Here is a 22,761-nt window from a genome sequence, read left to right as displayed (position 1 = left end):
AACACCAATCCTGTAAACTCTAATAATCATTGCCATTGATCTATTATATTTTCTAAAAAGTTACCCACCACTGTCATTGTGAAAATATTCAAAAATGAGCTCTAAACCTATATCTAAATTATCGAGCTCAGCTATTATAAAAAATAATCTAAAGTAACCCCATATTATTCATCCAATTTACTAATACACATCATTATAAAGTATAACTTAAAATGTCATTCTAAAATTTTATTTATGTTACCCACGAATGTCGGTATTAAAAATAACTTAACGTAAACACCTAAATCTTAATCTAATTATCTTCATGTGCATCATACAGAAATATCAAAAAGTAAACTAATATATGATTCTAAATTACCTATTTATGTCATTTTTAATATAAAAATACTAAGTTAAAGTATATACACATGATGAGTGCCACCGTTTAGACCATTTATACAAGTATGTGAGGAATCGATGACAAATATTGATTTGTATGCTAGACCATTTATACAATATGTGAGGAATCGATGAAAAATATTGATTTGTATGCTAAACATAATGTATGGAGGATTGGAGGTGTGATCTAAAATGGAAAAAGTATGGATATGGATGAAAAAGTGCATAGAGTAATTATTAATTAAAAATTAATGACAACTGGATAAAGATAGGTACATATTTATATAAGTATTATGTTGAAGTATTGAAAAATAAGAGAGTAGTAATTAAACAATTTTGATTATTAGCTAGAGTTTAATTTCTAAATAATTTTTAAATATATTAGCTTTTAAAAATATTAGCCCGTGCGGAAGCACGGGTTGATGGACTAGTACTACTGTAATGTTGTGCACTTGATCCCTGATCAGGGTTGGTTGAGCTCGGCTTCACTGGTTCTTGCCAATGTGATTGGATGCATACACGCACAAATTCAACTCAAATACAGCCATCACCGGAGATCCTTGGTTCCGGGCTACGCGCCACGCCAGAGGTATCGATACAGCCATACATGATACGTACAGGTACGACACCCGGCCGTATACCGGCAAGGACCACGCCACAGAGGAGTACGTGACCACTGCTAGCTTATACAATAGACTACAGATCGGTAGGTTAGGTCACCGCTTACAATAGACTAGGATCGTTGCCTGGCTGCACAGTGGCAGTAATCCAATCGTCACCGTGGGAAATCGCTGAAGCGAAGCGAGCTATTTTGGTTGGCCCGTGCACGTAGCACCAGGCAGTCTGCGGTCAGCACGGGCACTAGACCGGCCAGTGCATGCCGCTGTACTTGTACAATACTCGTACAATGGAAGGGAAAAGGCTGTGGAATAGCATCTTCTATAGTCCCCCTCGTGGCAGCCTTCCAAAAAGTTACTACATACGCCGCCCAGGCCGAATCCAGCGGGAGCGCAGGGGGAAAAGCCGGGAGGCGAGGAGACGAGGGACACGGAGATGAGTCCAGGACTCCAGGCAGAGGGCAGGTGGTATTGGTAAGCTCCACAGCATCCTGCGCCCGCGCGCGCCGTGGCAAAAGCTAGCGGCCGCCGAGCCGAGTGCGGGGGGCGCCCACGGGACCCCGGCCGCCCGTCCGCTCACCCGATCATGGAGCGCTTTCCTCGCCACGCGCCCCACGTTGGCCGGGGCGCTGCACGCCGTCGGTCGAGCTCGTGGAGCAGGGGCGCCGCACCGCGGCATAGCATCCTAAAACCCACGCGCGCGCGTGCCGCCGGCCGGTGTGCGCCGGAGGCAACAGCACCTGCGCTGCGCGCCTACGTACTCGTCGCGCGTTCGCGTCGGTCGCACACGTGCTCGCTCCCCCAGCGGCAGCGCTGCTTGTCTGCCCGTCAAACAAAGCGCGAGCGTGTCCAAAGGGGGCAAAGGGCAAGTGACACCGTAAAAAAACCACGAGCCTAGCGTAGCATTGCCTGCACGCAGAGACCATGTGGACCCGAAGCATGCTTGTTCTTCGCTTGCGTGCGGACTCACGGGCTCAAGGCAGTCAAACCTGTCGGCTGCTTCGTTCGTGCGCCGGCCGGCCGGCATATGCTAATCCGGTGCGTCCTCGTGAATTATTGTGTGCAGCAGCAATTCAGCATGTGTTTTTACCCAGCTACCCTTCCTATCAGATTTTACGAACTACTAGCTCGGAGCAATGGCGGCTGTGGCCACGCGTGTCAGTTTTGCAACTCGAATGTTTGGAGGTAATACACTGATACGTCCATCGATCCGACAGTAGGCTCAGGTCACCCACTGCTTGATGCTTTTCAGGTACCACCTGGCTGTTTGCAACGCTATTGGATTGCTAACTCAGAACCTAAGCAACCTTGTGCTAACTCGAGAGACCAACACACTTGTCATCTTCCGATGATAAACTAACGAACGTATCTGTTTTATCGTTCACATGTTTTCGACTCTGGATTCATATACATCCAACAATCCAGCTTGGTCATCTCATCTCCATTATTGCTACCATCGTATCTTCATTTTAGCCTGCCAACCAACCAATGTGCATCACCAACCTTGGTTTCTTCCTATCCTCGTCCCACGTACGCAATGCCTCGTATCAGCGCGCCAGAGAGACATGACACTGTTGCCTCACTTGGGGAGCATCCTCATCTCATTCAAGGTGCATCCTCATCTCATGAGGAACCGATGATGGTTTTGTCACATGATTTTAGGAGTACATTTTCAGCTCCAGAAAAAAGTTCTATTAAGAAATTAAACAAGATCTATACGGTTCCCTGCTTCTACATGTATAAAGCGGGAATACGTATGCATACAGCCACCGAGTGCCCCAACATAGAACTCGTGCTTGTTCTTCCACACCTCCCCTTTGCTCTCTCGCACTCTTCTGCAACAACCCTCCATTAGTTTTATTTGAGCAGGCGAAGATGGCCAAAGAATGAGAACAAACCAAGCAAGCTTCAACCACCACCGTTCTCTTCCCACAGCTCACAAAACTAAACCAGCACTAGTGGCCAACCCCCCACGCTTTATATACGCACTAGACGCAAAAGAAAAAAAAAATCTACTAATCAAAAGCGAAATAAGAGGAGCACAGCAAGAAGAGGAGAGGGAGAGTGTGTGTCTGAGGGAGAGAGACTGAGGCAGGACACATCCAAAATACTCCACCTCCATGTAAGAGCTGTATCCACTACAACACCTCACCTCCCCTTCCTCCCTCCCTCCTCCTCTCTCTCTCTCCCTCCCTCTCTCTCTCTCCCTTCCAAGATCTGTCGATCGCACACACCACGCCATACACACGCAGCTTTTGCTCCTGCTTCCTCTTCTACAGTTCTACTTGCTTCTTCTTCTTCCATCACAATGCCATCTCCCCGGCAATTCTTGCAGCTGCTGCTACCCATCTTGCTCGCCACTTGCTGCGTCGATGGCGCCAACGGCCCCGACGCCCTCGCCACCGCCAGGAGGCAGCTCCACCAGCCCTTCTTCCCGGATCAGCCCGCGCAGCCGGCCGCGCCGCCGCCCTTCTTCCCGACGCTCCCGGTGCCGCCCCCGCCGCAGATGCCGGCGGGGCAGGACCAGCCGACGTACCCTGCCTTGGTGCTGCCCAACACCGGCTCCAGCGGCGCGGCGCCTCCGGCCGCCGGCTCGCACGAGTCCAAGAAGGCGTCCAAGCTCGTACCGGCCATTCTGCTGCCGCTGCTCACGGTGGCGGTGCTCGGGCTGTCCATCGCCTTCTTCTTCTCGCACCGACGGAGCAATGCGGCGCGCGGGGGCGGAGGCGGGTGTGTCGGTGGCGGGGAACCCAAGTTCTTGCACCCGGAGAGGACGAGCCTCTTCGCGCGCGACGAGTTCGGCGGCAGCGGTGGCGGCGGTGGGGCTGCGCCGGCGGCGGCCACGTCGGCTGAGTTCCTGTACGTTGGGACCTTGGCGAGCCGGGCGGACGAGAAGAGCAGCGACACGACGTCGTCCGGCGACGAGGAGTCCCGGAGCTCCGGCGGATCGCCCGAGCTCCGCCCGCTGCCGCCGCTGGCGCGGCAATGCGCGCCGGCGCCGTCGAGGAGCCCCGGCGGGGCATCTCCGTCGTCCGGAGATGAAGAATTCTACTCGCCGCGAGGCTCGTCGACGAAGACCTCCAGCTCGCGCAGGACGCTGGCAACGGCAGTTCAGGCGGCCCTTGAAGCGCGCGACCGCTCGAGGACCCCGTCCCCTGGTTCGGCCGTGAGCACGCCGTCCTACCCGTCGTCGCCTGGTGCGACGCTGTCCCCGGCGCCGGCCTCGCCGCCTGCCTTCTCCAGCCCAGGCGAGTCCGGCCGGCGCTCCGTCAAGTCAAGATCGGAGAGCGCGCGCGTCGTCGTCCTCCCGCCGGTTCCTCCGACTCCGCCGCCACCTCCTCCCTTCGCACCGACACTGCCACCACCTCCACCTCCTCGCCGGAAACCACCGTCCCCGTCACCACCGTGCTCTCCCCTAAACGACAAATCGGCTCTCAGATCCAGCACCGACGCCATCTCAAGAAATCCATTCGTCCACCCAGCACACCCACCGACAAGCACATACCCGCCAGCTCCGCCTGCAGCTGCAGGCCCACCACCGCCTCCTCCTCCTCCTCCGCCGCCGGTGGGCTACTGGGAGAGCCGTGTGCGGAAGCCCGACACGTCCAAAGAAACCCGCTCGCCGGCGCTGTCGCCGCCACCGCAATCTGCCACTTTCAGGATCGTCCCTGCACCCACCGACGCGTTCCCGAGCCGGCTGCCGGAGAGCTCGGACCAGGGCGACAAGTCCGAGGACACGACGCCGCGGCCGAAGCTGAAGCCGCTGCACTGGGACAAGGTCCGGGCAAGCTCCGACCGCGTCATGGTGTGGGATCAGCTCAAATCAAGCTCATTCCAGTGAGAACCCTGCCGGAAAAAAATTCATCTTTTTTCAGATTCATCAGCTGTTCTTGGTCGGTGTTCTGACCAGTTTCACTGAATTCTTGCAGGGTTAACGAGGAGATGATCGAGACGCTGTTCATCTGCAACCCAGCGAACGCGGCGGCGAAGGAGGCGACGAGGCGGCCGGTTCTGCCGACGCCCAAGGCCGAGAACAAGGTGCTAGATCCGAAGAAGGCTCAGAACATTGCCATCTTGCTGCGCGCGCTGAATGTGACCAAGGAGGAGGTCTGCGACGCGCTCTGCGAAGGTGAGCAGGATCCTCGCTGACGCCAGTTCTCAGAATTCAGCCATGCCGCCATTTTTATTCGTTTCATACATGCTGTATCGGATCGAGAGCTAGTGTTCACTGACCTTTCGATCGCGTAGGATTCATTTCGCTCGTGAGCTGTGTGAGTCGTGTTTGACCACATTTAGCTTGTGACTGACTGCAGCCATGCTTGTCCGTATAGTATGGTTGGGCTTTTAATAAGTTTGTCTGAAAGAAGTGACTGCCAGCATAGAGCAGTTGCCAGTCGTTGCTGAAATAGCTGGCCAATTTATGCTGAAAATCACCGGATGCTTCAGGTCTGTTGGATAGGTGCAGGGAGTTATAACGGCAGTGAGCGTGTGAAGAATGTCGGAGATATTGCTCTTGTTCTCATCCCTCTTTGTGCTCTATTCATAGTTGCTCACAGTAGAAACTTCCATTTTACAGTCGTTTATCACTGCTTTTTCTAGAAATCACTGAAAGCAAGTTGGATTATTGTACAGGATGTATTAGTTGCTTTACACTTCCCATCGTACGGGTCTTCTTCACTGATGTGCTAACCAGTCGTTCTGAGAAAAATGTGCTAAGCAATTTACCATGCCTATCCTTCAGGTAACACGGACAGCTTCGGAGCAGAATTACTGGAGACCTTGCTCAAGATGGCTCCTACCAAGGAAGAGGAGATTAAACTGAGAGAATTCAAAGAGGAGAATTCCCCAATTAAACTTAATCATGCCGAGAAGTTCCTCAAGGCAGTCCTTGATGTGCCTTTTGCCTTCAAAAGAGTGGATGCAATGCTTTACATAGCCAACTTTGATTCAGAGGTCAATTACCTAAAGAATTCGTTTGAGACCCTCGAGGTGAGCATTGCACCTTTGCCATTGTTGTTTAATTGTATTATTTTGCTTCCTCAACCTAATTTTCTTTGTTACTTATTCACAGACTGCTTGCGATGAGCTTCGAAGCAGCAGACTCTTCCTTAAGCTACTTGAAGCAGTTCTGAAGACTGGCAACAGGATGAATGTTGGCACAAACCGTGGCGATGCACACGCGTTCAAGCTTGACACTCTACTCAAATTGGTTGATGTCAAAGGCACTGATGGACACACAACCCTTCTGCACTTTGTCGTTCAGGAGATCATCCGAACAGAGGGCGCCCGCCTCTCTGCCAGCACCCAAACAACTCCAAGAACCCAAGCAAATCCTCTACGAGAGGAGCACGAGTGCAAGAAGCTCGGCCTCCAGGTAGTGGCTGGCCTTGCAAACGAGCTCAGCAATGTCAAGAAGGCAGCCGCCATGGATTCCGACGTGCTTAGCAGCTACGTTACCAAACTTGCCGGAGGAATAGAAAAGATCACCGAGGTACTACGGTTGAACGAAGAGGTGAAGTCAAGGGACGATGCGTGGCAGTTCCATGACAGAATGCAGAAGTTCTTGAAGAAGGCAGACGACGAGATCATCAGGGTCCAGGCTCAGGAGAGCGTGGCGCTGTCGCTCGTGAAGGAGATCACCGAGTACTTCCATGGCGACTCCGCGAAAGAGGAGGCTCACCCTTTCAGAATCTTCATGGTCGTCAGGGACTTCCTCTCGGTTCTTGACCAGGTCTGCAAGGAAGTCGGCAGGATCAATGACCGCACCATCGCCAGCTCCGTGCGCCATTTCCCGGTGCCGGTTAACCCAATGATGCCGCAGTTGTTCCCACGGATTCATGCGTTGAGAGCCGGATTCTCCGACGATGAGAGTTCAGCGGCTTCAGTGTCATCGCCATGATCACTGGTAGTCTGCCAATATAATTTTTCGCGGACCATCAGTAGAACGCCGCCGGAGGGCAGAGGGATACAAATGGTAGCGAGACGTCCTTTTTTTTTTTTACCTTTTGTACCTGTAGATTATAGAATGTACAAGATTTTTGCAAATATTTATTTATATATATAAGAAGGGATAAAATCTAGATCAGAGGAGGAAAATAAGCAGTTCATACGTGTATCCATGCGGCCTTGGCTCTTCAGTTCAGTCTGTAGTCTGTACATGCCTTGAAGCAGTTAACCAGATATAGATTTATCCATTTCAGAACAAAATACAGTAACAATTTTTTTAGAAGAAAAGATCTGCAGGATTGTAAGGCTGCTGGACTCTGGTGTACTTGAAAAGGAAACAAAATCCATTAAAATCTGGCATTACCAAGGAAGAAAACATCAATCTGTGCCATCCATCCAACAGTGTTTTGTCATCATATTCTTTTCGAAATCATTTTTGTCACCATCTTTGCAATTTCACAAATGGTCCATACCCCATGCATACCCCTCAAGGCTACACCAGTTTACCTGACAATTTTATCTGCAGTAGTACAGTAGAAGAAACTTTCCTGTTCCATTAGCACCCTGTAAGTCCAGACACTGTAAGAACTGCCCCAAGAGGTGAAATCATGGATGAATGGAGTAAAAGCTGCAATAGGCTTCCAGTTGGGACATCTGATGAAGAACCAAGTGCCTGCAGGTTGCAACAGAGCAGTAGCAGTCAAAACCAAAGGTTTCCATGGCCGTGAGAACATGGGGAGGAGAGAGAGAGAGAGGGAGAAACCAAGCGGGCGGGCGGTGGTTCGGGTGGGCGCCATCGCTGGGTCCCCATCGCCACCCCCATGTGAGGGTGACAACCATGCGGTGGTTCGGGTCTTGGATGCACGCCCACAAAACGTTTGCGGCCGGCATGGCGTGGCTGCCCTTTCCTACCAAACTCTTTTCCTCTCCCTCCCCATCCTGCAAGATCGGCAGCCCCACATGCGGTCTCTTGTCCCCGTCCCCCTGCAGGGCTGTGCACCGTATGGGATGGATGCTTTGGTGACTCTAATGGCCTCAATCATTGGCCTTCCAAGGCCAACCAAAGTTGTTTTCTTTTGGGGGGTCTCCTTGGCCTCTTTGGCCTCCAAAACACATGTACTCATTTGGTTGCTGATGCAAGTGTCAAGGGTCAAGAATACCAAGTTTAAGAAGTGTGATCATTATATTAGTTTTGACAAGGGGAGTGGAATTGTAATGATACTAGGTTTATGGTAGTAGTAGTTGGTGTTGGAGATGGATGGAAGGTAGAGGGAGGACCCATCCATGGGCACGACAAAAAGGCACATGCCCATGGAATAGCTAGCAAGATTCTAAATCCGGGATGAGAGCACAAGTGAAGAGACGGAGGCATGAATACATGCATGATAATTGATGGGTGCTCCCAAATACTAGCATCATGATTTGTGAATGACCAGCACCGGCAGTTTGTGGGGAGGAGCCAGCAGCAACAAAGGCACCTGAACCACTCACTACCCAATCTTGCAATTGCAATCACGCCAAACCTTTCGCTCCTCAGCATTCCGCTCCATCATAGTCTCGTGAGCTGCACATGCAAACTACTCCCCGGCTCAATGGTACATGAGCATAAATGAAGCCTGTGACGTGCACCAAACTCCTGCCATTTCAGCCCTAGCACAGCACAGGCGAAGCGAAAGAGCCAGTCACCGATTCACCCATGAAGCCGATCGAATCCAATGCTTGATCTGGCCGCTTTGGAATTGCCTTTGACAGGTATAGAAAGCAAGGCAGGTTCGCTCGGCTTTGGGAAACACCTGGCGTTTTCCGATGGAGGCCATTAGGCCCTAATCATCATGGTTAATGCGACTCCAACACTCCACAGGTTCATTTCCTAGGGACTCTTAGTCTCTTAGCCTTAGGCAGTAGGCACTGATCACGCACGCCGTCACGTGAGGGCGAGATGCCTACGAATCGGCTGGCTTTACGCGCCGTGCCTTTCTTTTTTCGCAAAGATCCCCGTGTGGCTTTAGCCAACGTTCAGTCCTGATAAAGTTGCAAAGTAACCCTTGTTTACGTTATCGTTAGTAAAGGGCCTGCACAGCTTGCTACTAGTGCTCTACTAGATCGCTATACAGTCACTATGATAAATTCTGCGTGTCTGGAAATAATACAGGCGATTCAACAGCAGATCTAAGCCTGCTCAGAACTTGACACGGATCGAAGACTTGAACCCGAGTGAGCAGGTTAAGGTGTTAAACGTACCCGTCTCCACCGGGCACCGGCACGTTCGGGCTAGCACGTTTGATCAAAAACAACGCTTTGCATTTGCATTTGCATTTGCAAGCTGTCTGTGGCGGACCAGATCTTGAGTAGCGTCGCGCAATTGGCAACACGGAACAAGTAGGAGAAAGGGACCAATACCTGACCGTAGAGCTTGCTTGCCGCTGCCGGGGCGCCAAGGGAAGAACACCAAAGGCAAAGGGCCAAAGGCGGAGCACAGAACCAATGAGTAGGACTAGGACGTCTCCATTCTCCTGGGGTCTGAAGAACCCATCTCAACGGCCCGATTCCTGTCCCGGCGCTTCATCAACATCCGGAGCCCGGGACGCAACGGCACCATTGGCAGCAAAGCGTGTAAACAAACAGACCAACCACCTGAAAGCGAGCAGAACGCCATCGCCCGGCTTCCTGATGCAACAGAATAAAGAGGCGTCACGCGAACCCTAGAGGAGCGATAGGCCCCTGGGCAGAAAAGAAACTGGGCTGGTAGGTTCCATTTCCCCTTTCACCAGCCCTTGTTTCTGTACGAGTTTCAATGGGGGGCAATGATCACATGCCACTTTGTCCTTCAACACTGACCCAACAGAGGACATCTCCTCCCTACCACCACCAGCAAAAGATAAAGGGTCTTGAGCCTATACTGCTAAAAGTCCCCTAAGGAAAACGCCAACGAAATACAGATGAACTTGGGAACTGGTCATGGTAATGCAACCTTACAGATCAATGACACAACAATTACAGCACAGCAATGCCGAATGCATGGGGTGTTCAGATGACAAGCGTGAGTTATCTGCAACTCCAGTGCAGCCTGGCAAGATTTTGAAACTTATTGGTGCAGAGTTCTGAATCTTAAAGACTACATTTGAACAAGTGTCCGACCAAATGAGAAGATACAAAGCACATCTGAGATTATTATGATAAATTCATACATTGGTGGTCACTGTAAGATACAACAACAGGAAAAACATGTACTGACTGTATGTGTAAATGTTCCTTTACTTGACACGAGCTGTGTTTGCTCAGTTTGTATCAGCTTTATTTTCGGCAGCCTCACCCTTCAGGAAGCGTGAGAACCACAGGGCCGATGCTTTAGGGTGCCTGGAGAGCCCATTCTTGTAATCCACATAAACAATGCCGAACCTCTTGGTGTAGCCCATAGCCCACTCAAAGTTGTCCAAGAATGACCACGCGAAATATCCACGGACATCAGCTCCGTCCCTGTGTCAAAACCCAAACAATTAGTTGCATCGGTCATTTTGTTGGCTGAACGTTTGTAGTAGTGCGATGGACTGCAGAATCAGCTTACTTGATTGCTTGTGCAACTGAAGCGAGGTATCCTTTGAAGTAACCGACTCTCGTTGTGTCATTTAAAACCTGATCCAGTGTCGCAGACTGATCATCTTCCTCATCCATGCCTACAGGAAAAAACTAGGTAAGGGCATCTCTCACGCACACATACTGTGTTTTATTCAGATGAGCAAACATTCAGTAGCACCAAATACAATGACTTGTGCAAGCAAAAATTCCATCATTTGTAATGCGATAACAAAACAATGCATCGCAATGGTACATTTCACTTGTTAGATTTCTGAAATTCTGAGTTCACACTCTAGTTTATTCCTAATAATTATCCATTTAATATACTTTGGACAATTGAAAAGTAGCTGTCGAAACCAGACATTTGGAACTGCCCAAATTTTTGCAGGGTAGCATGAAAGTTTTTAAATACGGAGACATTTCTAAATCTGTATTAGCCAGTTCAGTTAGAGTGCAAATAGGATGGAAGTTGAAACTCTGTTTCCAAACAAGAACAAATAAGACCATAGATACTCTTGCTACCAGTAGCAGGCATGAACCTAGAGCCCTCCCTCTCTGCCCTTTGGGGCTGTGTATGGGGACCATTTTCTTCTACCTTTCAATACAAGATACACAACACTCCTGCGTATTTGAGAAAAAAAATACAGTACATACAACCTACAAGCTTGCATCTTGGGTTTGCATATTCAGCAATACATTAGGTGTTGCATTCACAATTTAAGCTTGTTCATTTAGTACTCCAGTCTCCACTAAAATATTAAACGAGTCATTCACATGCAACTACAGTCTACAGGAAATTGAAATCATAAAGAATTAAATAAGGGCATACAAGATTATATCTTCAACCCTGATTCATGAAAAGGAATGACAAAAAAACAGTAATGGAATTGGCTTCAGCAATTAAAGATTTGAGCCACTACACATTTGTAGAATTTCCTGTCACAATTTATTATGTACCATGTCACCAGTATTAGATGTCTCACATTGTTTTACTTTCATTTCGGAAGTATGGAAGCCTTACCATTCTCAGTAACATAAATTGTTGGATTATTATATTTCTTCGCTATATAATTAAGTATTTTACGAAGGCCCCAAGGAACTATGAAAAGCCATTCAGATGCAGCCTGCATAAATATTGAGATTTTGTGTTAGAATAGGCACATATAATTTACATATATGGAGAAAGAACTTTAGTTCTGAGTTCGGACCCTTTCACCAATTTTTTCACCACTATTCCATTTTTCTGCAAAAAGAATAAACGTCAGAATAATGATAAAACCAATTTGCAGGCATGATCCTGAATACATCTAAGTTTATTAAAGATGACTCAGGCAGACTGCATAGTATCGTACCTATTCTCTCCACTTGCTGTACTTGATAGAAATAAATATCTTCTGGATTCTGATGATGAGCAATGAATCTTGAAGTATAATGGTTCAGCCCAACAAAATCAATTTTGTTCCTGATGAATTCTTTATCTTTCTCTGAGAAGGTCGGAAGATCACTGCCCAGTCGCTGACGCATGCTTTCTGGGTAATCACCAAAATATATTGGGTCTAAGTACCTTCAAGGAAAGGGAAACTAGTCAGTGGACATCATACATCATCCTAGGAACACAGAGCCAAATAAATGTGGGCACATTGTACTACATAAATTTGTGTGTTCTGTGAAAACATTTATGCCTTGTATAGGAAAAAAACCTCAAGTAAGTGCAAAAGATAAACAGTGTTGGAAAGATATGCCCATGTGACATTAGGAATATGAACAGCAACATACCATCCAAGTTGAAAGTCAACCCTCCGTTGTGCAGCAATTTGGTCTTCGACTTTCTCAGAAAATGGCTCTGCCCATTCACAATCGACAACCAGCCCTACTTCACCACCTTGTGCAACCTATTTTTGTAGCATGTAAAACCGTCAGAAAAACAAAACATATTGACAGAAAACTGATGGAATGATGTCCAGGTTACCAAATACCAGTATTTACAATGTGATAGGAAACAAGATGAATTCTACTCTGTTACCAAATAGCCCTACTTCCAATTCCCATTATATGAAAGGAAATTAGTGTTTAAGCATGATAGAGAAGGTACAGAAACTTGGTAGAATGCAAAGAAAGAGGAGGGGAGTAAACAAGAACCCATACTGACAAAGAACTAATGGGACCGAGAACCAGCTGCTTTCAGGAGTATTGGCCAGGATCAGAATGTACACCCCCCAAATAAGAACCCTCAAACTACCAATTCATATAAGAATCTAAAACGGACCTTGAATTTTCTTCTGTAAACATCAACAGCAGCAGCATGAGCCAAGATTTGGTGATGGGCGGCCAAGTAACACCTAGCAGTTTCACCTTCGCATCCTCCAGGAGCAAAAACTCCAATCCCATAACCATTAAATGCAGTTTGGAGAGGCTCATTGATTGTTATCCAACGCTTTACTCTGTCTCCAAAATTTGCAAAGCAAGCTTCTGCATACAATGCAAAGTAATCCCTGGGATATTTTGATGGTGAGAAACTCATAAAATACAGCAAATCAAGCTGCAATCACTCTTGAAAAAAAATGTCTTGAAAAGAATCTCCTATGCAATCATCCATTTAAGAGTTAAGAAAACTTTGTAAATCATACTGCATACTTAAGATGCCTGCAATGACTTACACAATCTTGTCAGAAAGCCAGCCCCCCAGAGTCTTTTGAAGATGGTTTGGAAGATCCCAGTGATACAGAGTTGCATAAGGCTCAATTCCTATTGGCAGGCAGACGAGTGTTTGATAAGGTTGATAAGGCAGACGAGTTGCAACCATTACAGTTATTAAGTAAAACATCTGCCACCTTTTGCAATCATAAAGTTGATAAGGTTGTTATAGAAGGCAACTCCTTGCTCATTGACCTTTCCCCCCAAGCCATCTGCAGGCATGATAAACTCTTATGTATACGAAATGATATGAAGCATTATTAGTGTTGGCAAACAATAGAAAATGCAGACATTTATCTTGTGGTCAGTTATAAATGCTACAACTATCTGTTAAGTTTAACATACCAGGAAATATGCGTGCCCAAGATATAGAAAATCGGTATGCGGCAAAACCTAAACTTGCCATGAGCTCAATGTCTTCCTGAAAAATTCATAGGAAACAGTTCAAAAAAGAAATTACTTCTTCTAGGAAGCACTGCAGTGTAAACATTGTAGAAACTGAGGAACAAGCCAGTTTCCAAATTCGTTGATAATACCCAAGTAATAAGAAGATGGTGTTTCCCCTGTTTTTTCTTTCACTTATTCTTTTCCTTTAGAAAACTGAGACAGAGATGATAGACAATACCTTGTATCGATGGTAATGATCTACAGCAACATCTCCATTGCTTCTATCTAAGACACGTTCTGAAAGGAGAAGCATTTGAACACAGTAGTTAAATATATGTATTTCAATATCATAAAGGAACCAGATAAGCAACCTTTGTCCTCTGTGAAGACATCCCATATGCTGTCTCCTTTGCCTCCCTCCCTTCTCGCTCCCTCAATCTACAGAGGTGAGAATTCAAACAACATGACTTCCAGTTTTGGAGGAAGGATTAGAAAAGAAGCCGGTTTCCTCTCTATATTTTCGTTTATAGTCTTTCTAGTGTTCAGGGCTCTAGGCACAGGCACAATTTTTGTTTAGGAAAAACTATGCATCTTCGAGTCAACTAATAGTCCACCCTGAAATTTATACACCCTGATCTTGAGATTTATACACCCCGACTTGAATCCCAAACTCTCATTATTCCATCACTCTTCTAATTCACAACCTGGAGTTGGTGATATTGACAGCTAGGGGCGAAGCCACGTTAGGCTTGACGAGTGCACAGGCACCAGGGAAAAAATAAAATTCCAGAGATTAGCACTTAATTTCCACCACTTGTGCACTCGCTGAACTCCGATGCGTGCACCACCATCCGACCCAGCAGCCCATACTTGCTGCGCTTGCATACTTTCTTTGCAGGCAGGACAACAACAAATTAACAAACGGGGCAGTTCAAAACATTGTATCAGAGAAAGCCCACACGGATGGGCCAGTGGTCGTTTGCTAACAAGCTAGGTGTGTCGCGCGCATGACGAGCAAGAGTTGCACTAGTAGAAAAACGACCTTCCTTCCTCAACAAAAATCTCGGTTGTTTTTGGACCCGGGACTAAAGATTAGTCACGGGTCTAAATTTTGTAGTCCGTGGAGACACCTTTAGTTTCGGTTGGTGTTACCAGCCAGGACTATTCTTTAGTCCCGGGTGAAAGATGGGGACCTTTAGTCCCGATTAATTAGTCCCGGTTGGGAAAACCGAGATATATGAGGTTTCCCAACCGGGACTAATACTCGTTTTTCTACCAGTGTTGCGCGAGAAAGCTAAATGACACCCACGACATTGCGGTCGCTTGAAACGCAAAAACTTCATTATCCAGTTTCCAAATCGCAAGCGGCGAAAGATGGGGAGGCATCATTCGCTCATTGCCGGTCACTGCAGCACGCCTCCTCGCCGGATTGGTGCCCATGGCCTCAAGCTGCTCGTAAGCTTCCTTTTCTTTTTCTCTCCGCTACAGCATCCTTCCGGAATTTTGTTTTGCTCCAAATTTCAATAGTATGCAACAAATTTCCTCACAAATGTTTTTGGGTGCAAATCAATTTGTTTGAAGTAATAAGGTAGTGTTTCAATTTCTTTGGTCACCAATTCTAATTCATTCATTTAAATTGCAATGTTAGGGTCTGCATTTAGAGGTTTTGCTTTTGCAAATTGCAACAAATGGACAACTAAGAAATGATCCATCGATATTTGAGACTTGAGGAATTGAAGTAATATACAAAATCATGTAATTGGGGAATTGGTGTAATAATATTGGAAATATGTATTTTTCATCTCTTAAGTATTTTGGAAGTGTCCCTCGTATTTTAATTGGTGCAAATCGATCCCTTAATCTATTATATCGGTGCACTAATCATCCCCATCCTAACACTTTTTCCTACAATATTTGATCAGATAAATAATTTTAGTAAGCATTTTTACCATTACCGCTTTGTTATTGTATAGGTTAGACATAAATTTTTATACATGTACATATTAAAATGTGCACTCAGGTACCTTATGGGGCACTGCCGCCCACCTCCAGTCCACCGCTCGCATGGTGAAAGCTAGAGTGACAAGGTTTCGTGCATAGATTTATCCTAAATAATCCAAAATGTGTAAGCCATGTTCCTACTCTGATTAACAACACAAGGCAACAGTGGCGTGAACAAACTACTTTCATTAATAATTAGTGAATTTAATGGTAGGGGATTCCTCTATCAGGTCCATCATTCTAGCTTCCACTCCGTTTATCTTCCTTCATCCCCATCCAAGAGGCAACAGCAAAAATTCACCAGAAATTGTACTTGAAATTAACCCGAAACGGGAATGCTAATATGAATAAAGGAGATACTAATTTGACGGAGGAGTCCAAGTGCCCTACACGCGGAATGGTAATCCGCACCCTGCACGTTCGGGACAAGCTAGATCAACTCTGTGCGTCGATCCAAACTCAAGCTAAGACGCTGATCACCAAGCGTAACAAGCTTAAAATGCAACGACGGCGCCAGTGCTCTCAACTACAGCCAAAACAGGGACCAAACAGGACAGCCCCCCGAGCAGGCCAGCGCGTGCTGCGCGCACTAGCTGTCGCGCAGTCTACGGGCGAAGGCAAAGCCGCAAGCCACGCGACGGGACGGGCGCCAAGCGAAGGCGGCCGCGCGGATGAGATGGGGTGGGGGCGGGCGGGACGAGCCGACGAGGGGCCGGTACCTGGTATGCGGAGGTGGCGACGCCGAAGACGAAGCCGTCGGGGAAGTCGGCGCGGGCCACCTCCGCCTCGCCCCCCGTGCTCCCCATTGCTCCGGCGGGTTGGGGGCTGGGTGGTGGGGTTGCTTGAACTGGAAGGCGTGAGCGATCTCGGCAAAGCGTGGGGGCGTGGGCGAACTTGGAAGCTGGGCTTGGGGGGAATGCGGGTGGGGGGAGTTGAATATATAGCGGCTGGCATTTACTAGTACTCGGCAGCGGAAGCGGCACCCGGCGCTTGCTGCTGCCCCAGTTGCCCCGGCCGGCGAGGGCGCTGACACTGGGAGTGGGAGAGAGCATGTGAGCAGAGCAGCCACGGCGGCGCGGCGTGCGTGGTGTGTCTATCCACGCCAATGGGGTGGCGTCACGCGACGCGAGCGAGACGAGGTGGCAGATCCGCGAGCGCTGTGTCCAGCGTGGCACCTGGTCGGTTCCAGAGGAACCGGGTCCTCCGTGTCACGCACAGTTGCAGGAAGACTGAGGCCCCGTTTGTTAGGAGTTTCTCCACCGATTTTTCGGTGAAGTCTTATCAAAGGGACAATTACAAAATGGTTTCATCATTGAAACTGGGGAGAAGCTGCAAAACAACTTGGAGAAGCTAAAAAAATTGGTTTCACCGGCTTCTCCTCTCTCTCCAAGCATTAAGTGATCATAAAATTACTCATATTGCCATTGAAAAATTATTTTACCAGATATTTTATAAAACAGCTTTAGCTCCACTAGAGAAGCCACTCCAGCAAAAAAGTTAGAGCCGAAGCTATTTTGGAAGGAGTCGAAGCTCTACCAAACATGGCGTAAGTACCCCTCCGTTCCAAATTATAAGTTATTTTAAATTTCTTGAAGAGTCAAACAATTTTATGTTTGACCAAGATTATAGAGAGGATCACAAACATTTTTAGCACCGAATAGATATACTATGAAAATATATATGAAAATATATTTAATGAAGAAACTAATGATCATAAATATTAGTACTTTATTATATAAATTTGGTCAAACTTGAGATACTTTGATTCTTTAAAAAGTTGGAATGACTTCTAATTTGGAACGGAGGGAGCAGAAGACCAAGAGATTTGCCCCCCGCCGTTTTTTTTTCTAATTTCCAGTTGCCATGAGTTGAACTGAAACGGACCTTGCTTCAAACATGCTCTGAATTTTCCCAAAGTTTAGAGTTGAGAGCTGAAACAGAATGCTGACAAGGTGATGGTCTGTGCGTGAGTGCGTCACGTTTTACATGAGCTTTCAGCCGCCTGTCAGCTCTCACTAGTAGTTTACAATGATTCAAAGTAAAAAACAACCGGGACATGTGTCGGGGTCTGCTGCGAGTTGTTAAGGAAAGTCGAAAGAGGGAGAGCACTAGTTCAAAGTTCGACTAGGAAAATGAGCATACAATTTGTCACCGTCCATTTGTGATGCCATGCCCAATTTAAAACAGTGCAAGGGCGGCACAGCCTCAACCAAAGAAACTCGAACAAACCACCAGCCGTCACTTGGCAAGATCAAAGCATAAAGACAACCCTATCATTGGGATCCTTCGGTTAGTGCTAAAAATCAAGAGACGCCATATGCAAGTACCAAACAGAAGATACAAATATGGCACTTGCATGTACAAGGATCAGGTTCTGATCATCACCATATGTGGCCACTGTTCAATCCAATGATACGACTCCATCTTAGCTACCTTGAATAGGACTAACAAGAGCATCATCCATATATGGCCACTGTTCAAACCAATGATACGATTCCATCTTAGCTACCTTGACTCCATCTTAACAAGACCATCATCTGTGTGCAAAGCAAATTGAATACGTTATCACATCTTTCGATGACTGCGCTTGCTTAAACCAGTGGGAGTAATAGAAAATTGCCGACAGCAACAATACCAGTAGTTTGGTTTTCTTTTTAAGACCAAACAGCAGCAGAATAGGTAAAGTCAGTGCTCAATTATGCATTAAACAGTTTGTTCTTTCATAGGGAGTAGGGATTGATGACCAGATATTTCTTTTATAAAAAGGCACGGTATGTTATCTGGCCAAATTCGATTGTGACAAGTGTTTTGAAAATTGTCAGCATGGATCATGCGGCTAAACGGTTATATGCTGAAATTGACATCAATGACTGGGGACAAAAGGACTAGTGTCTATAATGGACAAAATTTAAACTGTAAAAAAGAAACTTAACAATTATATGGTTTGGTTTTAATGATGACAGATCACAGTACAAAAAATTGTGCAGATTGCAAATCCAAAAAAGAGGTAAATCAAAGGATCTGTCATGTTCCTTTTTAATTTCAGTACTCCCATAAACAAAAAAAAAACATAACAAAAAAGCTGCAGGCTCAGCAAAATTGGCCATGCCCAAATGAAACAGGCACAAACAAATCATGGTTGCTTGCCCCCATCTTATTGACTTCAGTCGCCAGAAGAAAACAAACTAAAGCAAATTGAATACGTTATCACATCTTTCGATGACTGTGCTTACTTACACCAGTGGGAGTAATAGAGATTGCCGAAAGCAACAACACCAGTAGTTGGTTTTCTTTCAAGACCAAACAGCAGCAGAATGGGCAAAGTCAGTGCTCTTTATGCATTCAACAGTTTGTTCTTTCATAGGGAGTAGGGATTGATGACCAGATATTTCTTTTATAAAAAGGCACGGTATGTTATCTGGCAAAATTCGATTGTGACAAGTGTTTTGAAAATTGTCAGCATGGATCATGCGGCTAAACGGTTATATGCTGAAATTGACATCAATGACTGGGGACAAAAGGACTAGTGTCTATAATGGACAAAATTTAAACTGTAAAAAAGAAACTTAACAATTACATGGTTTGGTTTTAATGATGACAGATCACAGTACAAAAAATTGTGCAGATTGCAAATCCAAAAAAGAGGTAAATCAAAGGATCTGTCATGTTCCTTTTTAATTTCAGTACTCCCATAAACAAACAAAAACATAACAAAAAAGCTGCAGGCTCAGCAAAATTGGCCATGCCCAAATGAAACAGGCACAAACAAATCATGGTTGCTTGCCCCCATCTTATTGACTTCCCAGTCGCCGGAAGAAAACAAACTATCACATAATGTGCAACAAACCAATAAATAACGTGTAGTGACAGATGACTAGAATACAACAGTATGCTATAGCAAATGCAATGTAGTAAGCATGAGTAAGAAAACAATCGGTAATCTGCAATAAATTAGTTTAGACACGCAATGCAAAATGAAAAAAATACACAAATGCAATGATTCGTAGAGGAAATGATGCCAGAACAACAGCCATGCTTAACTGTCTAGCTTATACAGTGCTGTAATCTGAACTTTGCAAAATCCATTACATCATGCAGTGATCTTTTTCATAAACATTCATGCCAACTTTTCAGAGCAATGCTACCAGGGAAGCCACAATTTCTGCAGATGTAGAACAGAATATAAGATACTGAATTGACAGACAATGCCACTGGCAGATAAATGACCTAATACAACGCACAACTAAAGTCTGAAGGCACAAACAACTTGGGGCCAATACATTATAGTACTGTAAGGAGTACACCCAATACTGTAAGACAGTCTTAGAACCTATGCCAATCACCATGTGATCTAGTCTTGTCAGAGAACTCATTACAAATAATTGCGTCCATGAACAATGATTGCGCAGATTTCAGTGATACTTGGAGACGATGCTTATAATATTTTATCGTTTTCAGTCCACTCCAAAATGATGATGTTACAAAAAGAACCTTCTGACACTCAGCAAAAAAACTCATATCACATAGCACAAATCAGCTGTTATGAAAGAGTCAGATTGCAGTTACCATCAGCTACTGGCTACTAGCTAGGTACATAAATCAAACTCTATAGAAAACAGAACTGGTAGGCACCAATTATTTTCAAGAAGTAGAGACCAGTTTTCATGATATACAAACAAAAGTGCAACGATGATTTTTAGCCATGCAATTGAATTTTAATGAACATAGTGGTGCAGCTCAAAAGCCCAAGAGATAACATTAAATGTGGCATTAAAGTGTATTAAACAAATAATAAATGACAATCTAAATCAAAAATATGTGACAAATATTTCCCAATCTTGAATTCCATTGGCAGGGAAAATCAATTCTTGTTCTTAATAAGGCATAAGGAAAAGAAAATCTCTAAATGTAGCATGAACATGGAAATCCTCATACAGTAAATGAACAGCACTTTAAACCAAAACTAAATACTCTTCTTTGTCAGTCTAGCATTTAAATAAATGCAAAATTATTATAGTAAAAAACAACAGACACGAGTACAAAAGATGAAGTTTCTTGCAAGCTCACCAGAGATGCAAAGTTCAAAAAAGGAAGAGCTGCCACAAAAAATTAATTAGCAGCCATGTCGCTCCAAGTGTGTCCTAGAGAAATTATGCTTCCAGGCTTGACTTTGACTGCATTTCCTCCCCTTCCAACTCCTTGACTGCAGCTATGAGGCTGCGACTTATACCCTTAAGGCACAAACCACTATCCTCCATTTCCTCCAGGAGTTTCTCAGCTCTTCTCCAATCCAAAGCCTTGAGACACAATGATTGAATCAGTTTGTCATACTCATCCACATTTGGCAGCAACCCATCTTTCCTCATCTCCTTTAGGCACTCAATGGCCTTCTCAAACTCCTCCATCTTGCAGTATCCACGGATAAGAATGTGATAACTGACCCTGTTCAATTTCAGATGAATCTTCTTAGCTTCACGAAGTAGAGCATGGGCTTCATCAATCATGCCCCCTTTCGCGTAGCCACTCATGAGCACACTGTAAGTATAAATATCAGGACTAACCCCTTCGTTCTCCATCAATCTCAACAAACCCTTTGCATCCTCCATCTCTCCCTGTTTTGACAATGCTGTGATGACAAAATTAAACACTGCTTTACCAGGAGCTGGGCCAAGATCTACCATCCTCAGCAACAATTTCTTCGCGTCCTCCAATTTCTTTTTCCTGCACAGACCATGTATAACTGTGGCAAATGTCTTGCCTGCATCCTTAAGAGACTCCCCTTGGTACTCTTCAAGCTGCACCATCCTTGTCAACAAATTATTTGCATCCTCCAGTTTGTTTGTCCTACATAAAGCATGTACAACAGTGGCAAAGGACTTGCCTGCATGCTTAAGTGACTCCCCTTGGTACTCTTCCAGCAGCTCCAGAGCAGTTCCTACGGTCTCATCATTCCTTGCCAAAGCACTAACAAGGAAATCCAAGGCTGATTTTGGGATCTGAATCTTCTTCTCCTTCGCTGCTAGGTATAATGAATGTGCCACCTTCACCTTCTTCCCATCGCAAAGGAAAGTCAAAATCCTGCCAACCTTCTCACAATTAGGGAAGCAGCCAGAGCCAATCATCTTCTCACAAACTTCACAAGCAGAACGGAACATGGACTTCTTTCGTGCTGCTTCAATAGCCAGATAATAGCTGTTACTGTCCGGAGTACAACCGAACTCATCGAACTTGGCAAACACCTCCAGAGCTGCCTTCGACTTCTCAAGCTTCCAAAATATAGCAATCATTTCATTCAACAACGGTGTGCTTACTGATCCTGGTACAGAGCCAATTTCCTTGACTGAATCCCAAAGCAAGTACGCGTCCATCTTGTCAATCTCATCAGAATCCGCTACCTTGCCCACGAGGATCTCAAGATTCGAGAGGCTCTTGGTCGCAGGGTTGTTCTTCGCGGCATAGTTGAACAGGGATATCAGCTTCTTACAGGAACATTGGTCGGCAGCAAGGAGGACAGCGGCGAGGAGCGGCTCGTTGAAGTCCACGACCATGTCGGCGAGGGTGGAGGCGATCTTGTCCTCGGGGGTGGACTCCACGACGTCGCGGACGCGGGCGACCTCCTCTTCGTCGGCTACGGCGTCAGCGCCGCCGGGGGAAGCGAAGATGTCGTCGGCGTCCCCAGCCTCCTCCCACATCGAGCTCAAGCTGTCTTCTCCCGCCTCGGTGCCATCATCTGGAGTAGCCGCGGTCGGAGAGGAGGCTTCGGGAAAGGGGTCGGCCGAGGAGGAATTGGCATCGGGGATGGGATCCGGGGAGGAGGAGAGGAAGCGGGAGAGAAGGCGCGGAGGTGGACCTCGGGTCAGGGACCGAGCGGGATGTGGTGGTGGCTGCTGCGGCGGCGATCTGGGAATGGAGGAGCGGAGGAGGAGGAGAGCACGAGCTCGCGAACGCCACATCGTCGCCGTCGTCCTCGGCGGCGGCGGAGGCGGCGAGGTGTTCTAGTGGTTGTGTGTGCGTGGAGGAAGAGCTGCCGTGGAGGACTGAGGAGGTTTCTTTCTAGGGTTTAAGGGCTTTTGGGCCTGGGGCTGACAGTCTCCATCTTGTTGGGCCATCATAACTTGCTAATGGGCCGAAAGCATGTTTCTACTAATTTTGATCGCTCTGA

The 22,761-nt window shown here is 46.4% G+C and overlaps 3 protein-coding genes across 4 annotated transcripts; 1 reads left to right on the top strand and 2 right to left on the bottom strand.

The window, feature by feature from the left end:
* Positions 1-3,004: 3,004 nt before the first annotated feature.
* LOC101768419 (formin-like protein 1) lies at positions 3,005-7,110 on the top strand. Its single transcript, XM_004970847.4, has 4 exons — positions 3,005-4,832; positions 4,925-5,124; positions 5,737-5,984; positions 6,067-7,110. Exons 1-4 carry the CDS (start codon positions 3,304-3,306, stop codon positions 6,892-6,894), a joined length of 2,805 nt encoding a protein of 934 aa, XP_004970904.1. The 5' UTR covers positions 3,005-3,303; the 3' UTR covers positions 6,895-7,110.
* A 2,876-nt stretch (positions 7,111-9,986) lies between these two features.
* Positions 9,987-16,699, bottom strand: LOC101768820 (beta-glucosidase 4). Its single transcript, XM_004970848.3, has 13 exons — positions 16,319-16,699; positions 13,970-14,036; positions 13,837-13,895; positions 13,557-13,632; positions 13,349-13,423; positions 13,175-13,262; positions 12,784-13,009; positions 12,294-12,409; positions 11,870-12,081; positions 11,726-11,760; positions 11,539-11,641; positions 10,507-10,615; positions 9,987-10,418 (listed from the first exon to the last, which is right to left on the bottom strand). The coding sequence occupies exons 1-13, from the start codon at positions 16,649-16,651 to the stop codon at positions 10,220-10,222; spliced, it is 1,698 nt and encodes a 565-aa protein (XP_004970905.1). The 5' UTR covers positions 16,652-16,699; the 3' UTR covers positions 9,987-10,219.
* Positions 16,700-17,711: 1,012 nt separating this feature from the next.
* On the bottom strand, positions 17,712-22,624 carry LOC101767748 (pentatricopeptide repeat-containing protein At3g02650, mitochondrial). 2 transcript variants are annotated; one of them, XM_004970845.4, is made up of 2 exons: positions 20,667-22,624; positions 17,712-18,136 (listed from the first exon to the last, which is right to left on the bottom strand). In XM_004970845.4, the coding sequence occupies exon 1, from the start codon at positions 22,550-22,552 to the stop codon at positions 20,750-20,752; it is 1,803 nt and encodes a 600-aa protein (XP_004970902.1). In that variant the 5' UTR covers positions 22,553-22,624; the 3' UTR covers positions 17,712-18,136; positions 20,667-20,749. The 2 variants fall into 2 exon arrangements, with proteins under 2 accessions (XP_004970902.1, XP_004970903.1); XM_004970846.4 differs by lacking the exon at positions 17,712-18,136 and adding an exon at positions 19,412-19,761.
* Between the last annotated feature and the right edge of the window lie 137 nt (positions 22,625-22,761).

Source organism: Setaria italica, chromosome V (genome assembly GCF_000263155.2).
Source record: "Setaria italica strain Yugu1 chromosome V, Setaria_italica_v2.0, whole genome shotgun sequence".
Lineage (NCBI taxonomy): Eukaryota > Viridiplantae > Streptophyta > Magnoliopsida > Poales > Poaceae > Setaria > Setaria italica.
This window is presented reverse-complemented; position numbering and strand designations above follow the sequence as displayed.